Source organism: Myotis davidii, unplaced genomic scaffold (genome assembly GCF_000327345.1).
Source record: "Myotis davidii unplaced genomic scaffold, ASM32734v1 scaffold666, whole genome shotgun sequence".
NCBI lineage: Eukaryota > Metazoa > Chordata > Mammalia > Chiroptera > Vespertilionidae > Myotis > Myotis davidii.
Window position 1 is genome coordinate 275745 of NW_006296629.1, and position 9785 is coordinate 285529.

Genomic DNA, 9785 nt, shown 5'->3' on the forward strand with positions numbered 1-9785 from the left:
ACTTTCGGTGGACCGGATCAAATGCACGTTTATCTGCATAGACGCTCGTCCGTGTCCCACACCTATTCCATGGGCCCGCTGGCGGCCCGGGGTTGGTGGTGGTGGGTGGGGGGGACCCAGCAGGGCACTGGCTTGCGTGTTCCCCCACCCCACCCCCTGCTGGGGTTCTCGCGTCCAGGAGGGTCAGGACTGAGCTCTAGCCTTCTGCCTGGCCTGATGGTGAGCTCATCTCCCCTCCCCCAACCAGCAGTTACTGGGCTCGTAGTTAATTAGAACCTCCGGATAGCCATTCCGACCGCACCACCCACGCTTTCTCCTCTTCTTCCCAGGTGATGCTAGCGAGGAGGACCACCCCCAAGTCTGTGCCAAGTGCTGCGCACAATTCACTAACCCGACTGAATTCCTCGCTCACCAGAATGCATGTTCTACTGAACCCCCTGTAATGGTGATCATCGGAGGCCAGGAGAACCCCAACAACTCTTCTGAACCCCGGCCTGAGGGCCACAATAGTCCCCAGGTCATGGAGGTGGAGCACAGCAACCCCCCGGATCCTGGGTCCTCTGTGCCCACAGATCCCACCTGGGGGGCAGAGCGGAGAGGAGAGGAGTCTGCAGGGCATTTCCTAGTCGCTGGCACAGGTACAGCAGCGGGGGGAGGAGGAGGCCTGATCCTGGCCAGTCCCAAGCTGGGAGCAACCCCATTACCTCCAGAGTCCACCCCTGCGCCACCTCCTCCGCCTCCACCGCCCCCACCGCAGCCTCCAGGCGTGGGCAGTGGCCACTTGAACATCCCTCTGATCCTGGAGGAGCTGCGAGTGCTGCAGCAGCGCCAGATCCACCAGATGCAAATGACCGAGCAGATCTGCAGGCAGGTACTCCTGCTCGGCTCCCTGGGCCAGACGGTGGGCGCCCCTGGCAGTCCCTCAGAGTTACCTGGGACAGGGACTGCCACCTCCACCAAGCCCCTGCTTCCACTCTTCAGCCCCATCAAGCCTGTCCAAACTAGCAAGACGCTGGCATCTTCCTCCTCCACCTCCTCCTCCTCTGGGGCAGAAACGCCCAAACAGGCTTTCTTCCACCTTTACCATCCGCTGGGGTCACAGCACCCTTTTTCTGCTGGAGGGGTTGGGCGAAGCCACAAACCCCCACCTGCCCCTTCCCCGGCCCTGCCAGGCAGCACAGATCAGCTGATTGCCTCGCCTCATCTGGCATTCCCAGGCACCACGGGATTACTGGCAGCACAGTGTCTTGGGGCAGCCCGAGGCCTGGAGGCCACCGCCTCCCCAGGGCTCCTGAAGCCAAAGAACGGAAGTGGTGAGCTGGGCTATGGGGAAGTGATGGGTCCCTTGGAGAAGCCTGGTGGACGGCACAAATGCCGCTTTTGTGCCAAAGTATTTGGCAGTGACAGCGCCCTGCAGATCCACCTGCGCTCACACACAGGTGAGAGGCCCTATAAGTGTAATGTCTGTGGCAACCGCTTTACCACCCGGGGCAACCTCAAAGTGCATTTTCACCGGCATCGTGAGAAGTACCCGCATGTGCAGATGAACCCTCACCCAGTGCCAGAGCACCTAGACTACGTCATCACCAGCAGCGGCCTGCCCTACGGTATGTCTGTGCCACCAGAGAAGGCCGAGGAGGAGGCAGCCGTGCCAGGTGGAGGTGTGGAACGCAAGCCTCTGGTGGCCTCTACCACAGCACTCAGTGCCACGGAGAGCCTGACGCTGCTCTCCACCGGAGCGGGCACAGCTGCGGCTCCTGCGCTCCCTGCTTTCAATAAGTTTGTGCTCATGAAAGCGGTAGAGCCAAAGAGTAAAGCTGATGAGAATACTCCTCCAGGGACTGAGGCCTCCGCCCTTGCAGGGGTGACAGAAAGTGGCACAGCAACTCGCATGCAGCTAAGTAAGTTGGTGACTTCACTTCCCAGCTGGGCACTGCTTACCAACCACTTTAAGTCCACGGGGAGCTTCCCCTTCCCCTATGTGCTCGAGCCCTTGGGGGCCTCCCCCTCTGAGACATCGAAGCTGCAGCAACTGGTAGAAAAGATTGACCGACAGGGAGCCGTAGCAGTGGCTTCTACCGCCGCAGGAGCCGCCACCACCTCTGCCCCTGCAGCTTCATCTTCAGCTTCATCCGGACCGAACCAGTGCGTCATCTGCCTCCGGGTGCTGAGCTGTCCTCGAGCGCTGCGCCTGCATTATGGTCAACATGGAGGTGAGCGGCCCTTCAAATGCAAAGTGTGTGGCAGAGCTTTTTCCACCCGGGGCAATCTGCGTGCACATTTCGTGGGCCACAAGGCCAGCCCAGCTGCTCGGGCCCAGAATTCCTGCCCCATCTGCCAGAAGAAGTTCACCAATGCAGTTTCTCTGCAGCAGCACGTTCGGATGCACCTGGGGGGCCAGATCCCCAATGGTAGCAACCCGCTCCCTGAAGGTGGGGGAGCTGCCCAAGAGAATGGCTCTGAGCAATCTACAGTCTCTGGGGCAGGGAGCTTCCCCCAGCAACCATCTCAGCAGCCATCTCCAGAAGAGGAGTTGTCTGAAGAGGAGGAAGAGGACGAGGAAGAAGAGGAAGATGTGACTGATGAAGATTCTCTGGCAGGAAGAGGCTCAGAGAGTGGAGGTGAGAAAGCAATATCAGTGCGAGGTGATTCTGAAGAGGCATCTGGAGCAGAGGAGGAAGTGGGGATGGTGGTGGCAGCAGCCGCACCCGGAAAGGAGATGGACAGCAGTGAGAAAGCAATTCAACCTCCTTCGCTGCCACCGCCACCACCATCAGACAGCCTGGATCAAACACAGCCGAGGGAGCAGGGAGGCAGTGAGGTTGCAGAAGTCACCGAAGAGGGGGGCAAACCAGAGAGGAGCTCAAGCCCCAAGGCAGCACTCGCCCTCGAAGGGGAAGGCGGTAGCACCACCTTGGTGGAGGAGCTGAGCATGCAGGAAGTGATGAGAAAGGAGCCAGGAGAGAGCAGTAGCAGAAAGGCCTGTGAGGTGTGTGGCCAGACCTTTCCCACCCAGGCAGCCCTGGAGGAGCATCAGAAGACCCACCCCAAGGAGGGGCCACTCCTCACTTGTATTTTCTGCAGGCAGGGCTTTCTCGAGCGGGCTACCCTCAAGAAGCATATGCTGCTGGCTCACCACCAGGTACAGCCCTTTGCCCCTCATGGCCCTCAGAATATTGCTGCTCTTTCCTTGGTCCCAGGCTGTTCTCCCTCCATCACTTCCCCAGGGCTCTCCCCCTTTCCCAGAAAAGATGACCCTACAATCCCATGAGCCTTTTTTTTGTACCTGCTACCCTTTGACCTAGTTTGCAGAAACAGAGCTCTGTAGAAGGACCTCTAAGATTTAAGAGGTTTCATTTGTCTTTTTCTCTAATTTCTTACATAGTATGTCCCAAGTGGTTTTTCTCTAGTCCCCGAGCTTGGAAATCATGCTCACAGGAGAATGACCCCCCTGAGGAATTTTTCTTCTCCATTCATTGTACCTGAGGGAAATAGATTCTCTACAGCTTTCACATTCCCAAGGGAAACCCTTCCCAAGGGAAACCCTTCCCAGCTTCCCTGGGGTGACCCTTCTCCCCTCCCCTCTCTTCCACTCCTTTTCCCTTTGGCAGGTGCACCTGAGCACCCACGTTTGGAATTGCAGCCCAGCCCAAAGGGACCAGCAGCTGTCCCTGAAGGGCTCAGTGCCACTCCTCTCTGGTGACCAGGTCAACCTGCAGGGCTTCTTCTGCCAAGACATTCCTGCCCAGCTGGTGAGGGTGGGCCTCCTGTCTTTCTGGAACTAGAACATGGCTTTCCTGTCCAGTGACCTGCCCACCCAAGCCTGGGAGTTCCAAATCCACTTCCACTACCACTTCGGCACCACCAGTGCTATTTGGTCCAAGAGCTGTGGCTGGGGACATGCCTCTAGCAACAGGATTCAGAGAGGCTAAAGAGAAAAGAGTCCCCCTCTTCTTATTTCAGCCTCCTGCATCCAAGGCAGTGCCTGAACAGCTTATCATAGAAGAGAAGTAGCAAACTGTGCATTCCTTCCCCCTGCTCCAAAAGGTGCTAGCAATGAAGGTGCAGCAATATCTGTATCTGTGGCTCAGCCCTAGAGGGTAGGGAGAAATAAAGGGCATACTCTTGCCAGTAAGCTCCTTGATAATCTCATTAAGGCAAAGGTCGATATGCCAAGACATCTCCAGCTTCTCGTATTCCTTCATCATTGCCTCTCCAAGTTAGGAAACAAGTGAATTTCTTGCCAAGATGTCTCCCCTGGAATATTTTAGGAAATGTGAAGTTAGTTCATGTCTTTAATAAGCACTGTTGATGAGGATAGTTGAAGAAGTAATGGGGAGTTGAGGAGTGTTGCTCACTACAGGGCTTTATAGTGGGAACCTGTGTGATTAAGAAAGGGACATGATATAAGGGAGTGGACCTCGAATTCTTGATTGGATGGATCTCATGAATGTTCTTTTGGACTAATAGTGACTTAGTGTGCAGCAGTGCACCACGGATCATGGGAGAGTTCCTAGCACTAGTGTGCTTCTAGTTTTAGATTACTCCCTCCTTTATTCCTTGGCCCCTTGTATTTTCATCACCTTTCTCTCTCAAGGCCCATTTCCTCCCCATTTTGCCTGTCCATGGACTGGGGCTTATGTCTTTGCTACTATCTGGTTCTTAGAGTCCCAGACTTTGGGAGATGAGCTCCAGATGGTGTCCTCCCTGCCTCTCCGTCTTATAATGAGATGTAGTATTTACTCTTAACATAGGATCATTTGGAACAGTTCTGAGGAGGAGAAAGTGTTGGTTCTGCTAGTGACTGACTTGAATGATGGTTTCTCCTCTGAAGATGTAGGCTCCAGAGCTTCCTAACATAGAAAAATGTGAAGAGCAGACAAGGGAGATGTTAGTGTCTTTCCCTTTTCATTAAAGGTGTTTTAACCAAATATTTGTGTGTTTCTCCTTATTTCATGACTAAATAGCCAGCTGGGGTATGATATGGCATTTCCTAACATTGAGATTCCCTTCCCTGCCAAAAGCTGAGCATATGGTGCTAAAATATTTAATTTATGCAGCCTTGTCTTAAAGCAATCTCCAGTGAATGTAATTTCCCTGTGGAAGTGAACTTTGTGTTCTTAGAAGGTTCTGCAGGGGAGTTGCCCACTGTGTGCAGTCACTGTCGAGGTTTTCTCTTTGCCTAAAACCCTCTACCACCAGGCTTTTATGTTTCATTTTGTGGAGGTGTTTGTTTTCTTTAAAGGTTGGAAGCTGTTTATCAGTCTTTCCTGAACTCCAGGCCATCCTGGCTGACATCAATTAATTTGCAGAACCAAGATGAATTAATCTTTATGATCCTTTGGGTCAGATATTATAAACAGAAAGAAAAAGAAAAAATAATTCAACCCTAATAATTTCTACCAACAAGATAAAGGAGGATTCTTTTTTTTTTATTATTTCAGAGGAGAAGGGAGAGGGAGAGAAAATAGAAATATCAATGATGAGAGAGAATCATTGATCCACTGCCTTCTGCACACTCCACACTGGGAATCACATGCCCCACACTGGAGATTGAGCTGACAACCCAGGCATGTGCCCTGACCAGGAATGGAACTGGGACCTGGTTCATAGGTCAGGTCGATGCTCAACCACTGAGCCATGCCAGCCAGACTAAAGAAGGATTCTTAGCAGAGGAAGTACATTGGGGGTGGAAGCATGAAATGAAGAGCATATCTATAGGCTAATATACAAAGTGTCCCCTTGGGAGCTCAACCAGGAGTTCGAACGCTCCCTATGATGTGCGCTAGCTGCCTCCTGCACATCCCCCACTGGGGAAGCGCGCGCAACCCAGGTACATGCCCTTGACCGGAATCGAACCTGTGACCTTTCAGTCCGCAGGCCGACGCTCTATCCACCGAGCCAAACCGGTTTCGGCTACTTTGTTTCTTTACAACATGGTAAGGTTCATATTTAATTCTGCAACCTTGGTTTCATAAAGAGAAGATAATCCACATTGTCCTGCAGACTGAAGGGTCACGGGTTCAATTCCATCAGGGGCACATGCTTCTATTACATGGTGGGGACAGGTGGGGGAGGCAACCAATCAATGTGTCTCACATTGATGCTTCTGTCTCTCCCCCTTCCTTCCACTTTAAAAAATCAATGGAAAAAATGTCCTTGGGTGAGGATTAACAAAAAAATTTAAAAAAGAAGATGCTCCAGAAGTTTTTTTGTGACTACAATATCACTGAATCTTAGTGCTAAAGAGATGGAACTGGTAAAATGATTTGCCCGAAGTCACTCGGTGCTGGCTTCCTGCTACATCATTAAGGACTCCTGGTATAAGGCTGGAAGACAGAAGGGAGGGAGTGTGTAAACCTATTTGGCTTGATAAAAGGTAAAGAACGATGTTTGATTCTAGTTGCCCCCCAACCAGAACAGTACAGATTCCTTTAAAAGGTACCAATAAATAGGAACACATAGGAATCTTGTGAACTCAATTCAGGGAAGAAACAGCTCCTGTCTCTTTAATTCCTAGCAAAGCTTTATAAATCTGTTTTTTCCTTTCAGCCTGTGGAAGGAGATGGGTCACCAATCCTTCTATTTTCTTTACCTCCCCTACCCCTATTGGACATAGATAATGCCACCTAACTAATTAAACTAGACTTGCCCTCTCTTTCGATGCCAGTTCTCATTATGATAACAGCTGTCAATGAGGCTTCTGCTGACGATACTTCCTTGGGCAGGTCAGCACTGACCCTGACTCCCCATTGCCCCCTTTCTGTCTCCTTTTCATTCTTTTTCCTACCTGTGCTGCTTTTTCTTCTTTCATTGACCTCTCTTACCTGACAGCTTTTATTTCTTTTTCTTTTCTCTTTTCACCTTAAATTTCTTTCTCTTCTGGAGCCTTTAGTCTCCCTTATTGCATCCTCCAAGCCCCACCATTTCATATATGGTTTTCATTGATATTTTTAGAGAAAAAGAATGGGGGGGAGGGGTAGAGAGAGAGGAAGAGACATGTGAGAGAGAAACATCCATTGGTTACCTCCTGCACATGTCCTGACCAGGGATCCAGTTCGCAATCCAGGCATGTGCCCTTGACTGGAAATTGAACCAGCAACCAGCAACCATGGGAATATGCATCAGAAGATGGCCAATCAACTAAGCCACACTGGCCAGGTTGCATTTCTCACTCTTAATCACTTCATTTGGCCATCTTTTTGGAAGGTGAATTAATTCTAACCTGCTGGAATGAGTGTGTAAATAAATGCAGCTTGCCAAACACTATACATGAAATAATCAGTGGATCCAGTTCAAACTGGATGGATAAAGAGAATTACTATTAGGAGTGAGAGACAGCTTCTTTGCTTATTCATTCAGTTAATTTATAAGGATTTATTTTCTTTCAGAGGCCAAGTGTTGAGTAGATACAAAAGTAAATAAATATGACACAATTCTGCCCCCAAGAGTGCAGTCTAGGAAGAGAAAAATGTAAACATTTTTACATGGTGGTAATAAATACTTTGATAGACACAAACAATGGCCTGTAGGTTCCCAGAGGGAAATAACTAACTCAATGCAAAGATGGAGAAGGGTGAGGAAGTGTATAATTCTCTTGAATTCAGCTTTCTTAATAACCACTTTAAAATCCATACAACAAACTAAGGACCAAGACAGTTACTACTTAAGAACCTACACAAGATACACTGAGTCTCCTTTGGCAGATACAGAGATGTGCTGTTCTAGAGGTGTTCCTTCAAGAAAGAAATGGCTACTTCAGCTGTCCTGCTCTTCACCAGCCCCAGGCCAATGACTGAGCCAGGTGGTGGGTGATACAGGGGCTAGTCATTCCCTTGGACGTTGGGACTCAAATGAGCAATTTTTCTCAGGAACTTCCCATCAGGCTGCAGAGACTTTGTCAGGTCTGCATTATAGTCTGACAGTTCTCCCTCCCCAAACTCCCTTCCTGTCCCCCATGTTTTTAAAATCTCTGTTGTTGAAAGTACTACATATGTCCCCTTTCTCCCTCATGGACCCCATCTAGCCTGACCCCTGACCCTGTTTTTGTTTTTCATTTTTAAAAATATTTTTTTATTGATTTCAGGGGGGAAGGGAGAGGGAGAGAATCATTGATAGATGCCTCCTGCACACCCCACACCAGGGATTGAGCCCACAACTCAGGCATGTGCCCTGACTGGGAATCAAACCATGACCTGGTTCATAGGTCGATGCTCAACCACTGAGCCACACCAGCCAGGGTGCCCCCCTCCCCCAATTTTTTCTTAAATATGTATTTATTGATTTCAGAGAGGAAGAGGGAGAAGGAGAAAGGGATAGAAACATCAGTGATAAGATGTCCTGCACCCCTACTGGGGCTTAAGCCTGAAACCCAGGCATGTGCCCTTGACTGGAATTGAACTTGGGACCCTTCAGTCTGCAGGCCGATACTATATCCACTGAGCCAAACCAGCTAGAGCTCCCCCTACCAATATATAATAACTGTTACTCCCCAATAAAACTTTTTTCCCCCAATAAAACTTTTGATCTCCTGTCTCAGCATCTGCTTCTCAGATATTTCAATCTTTGTCACTCCTAAAAAGGCCTAGATTCTACTGACATATTTTCATCTCTCAAACTCCTGTGACTCTGGTTACCATCCCTGGACTTCTCAGCAAACCAAGGAACATCTGTTTCCTGATTCCCAAAACAGACTTCCCTTTCTATGTCCTTCCTTGTCTTTTCTAATGTTTAATTTAATAACAGATTGTCTAACCCCAGTGGACTTATTTTGCTTTTGATCATAAAAACTTAGGTCCGTCAGGTGTAGCTCAGTGGTCACGGTTCGATTCCCAGTCAGGGCTCCAGCTTGATCCCCAGTAGGGGGCCTGCAGGAGGCAGTCGATCAATGATTCTCATCATCAATGTTTCTATCGCTGGCTCTCTCCCTCTCCCTCTCCCTTTCTCTCTGAAATCAATAAAAATATATTTTTTAAAAAACACACAAAGAAACTTAGGGCCTGGCTGGTGTGACTCAGTGGTTGAGCATGTACCCATGCACCAAGGGGTCACTGGTTCAATTCCCCATCAGGGCACATGCTCAGGGTTGTGGGCTCAATCTCCTTTAAGGGGCCGTGCAGGAGGCAGCCCATTGATGTTGATGCTTCTCTCTCATTGATGTTTCCATCTCTCCCTCTCTCTCTCAAAATCAATAAAACATATTTTTAAAAAATAAAATACTTAAGGAAAAAAAAAAAACCTTTGGCCAAAGATCCTTTGGTTAGTGCTGTAGATGTTTCAGTAATTCGTTGCTGTGTAACAAACTGTCCCAAAACTTAGGGTCTTTTTTTTTTTTAATGTTTTATTGATTTTTTACAGAAAGGAAGGGGGAGGGATAGAGAGTTAGAAACATCGATGAGAGAGGAACATCGATCAGCTGCCTCCTGCACAGCCCCTACCGCACAGCATGTACCGCGACCAAGGTACATGCCCTTGACCGGAATCGAACCCAGGACCTTTCAGTCTGCAGGCTGACGCTCTATCCACTGAGCCAAACCAGCCAGGGCAAACTTAGGGTCTTAATAATTATGTGTTTGCTTGTGATTTCATGTGTCTGAGCAGGCCTCAACTAGGATGGCTTGCTTAAGTTTCATGTGCTGAGGGCTGCGCTTACCCAAGCAGCACTGATTTCGGCTGGAGCATCCAAGCTGGCCTTACTTCTGGTCCCTCAGCTGAATGGCTGAAGTGTTGGAGCCTCTTTCATAGATTCATCCTCCAGGGCCTCTTCCCCTTCAAGGTCGTTCAAT

General features: G+C 49.6%; 1 protein-coding gene across 1 annotated transcript in view; it reads left to right on the forward strand.

Annotated features, from left to right (window-relative positions):
• SALL2 (spalt-like transcription factor 2) overlaps positions 1-4931 on the forward strand; it is a 13410-nt gene extending 8479 nt beyond the window's left edge. The window contains 3 exon segments of the mRNA XM_015569565.1: positions 330-3142; positions 3786-3827; positions 3829-4931. Coding sequence (XP_015425051.1) covers positions 330-3142; positions 3786-3827; positions 3829-4014 — 3041 coding nt within the window. The 3' untranslated portion in view covers positions 4015-4931.
• The last annotated feature ends 4854 nt before the right edge of the window (positions 4932-9785 follow it).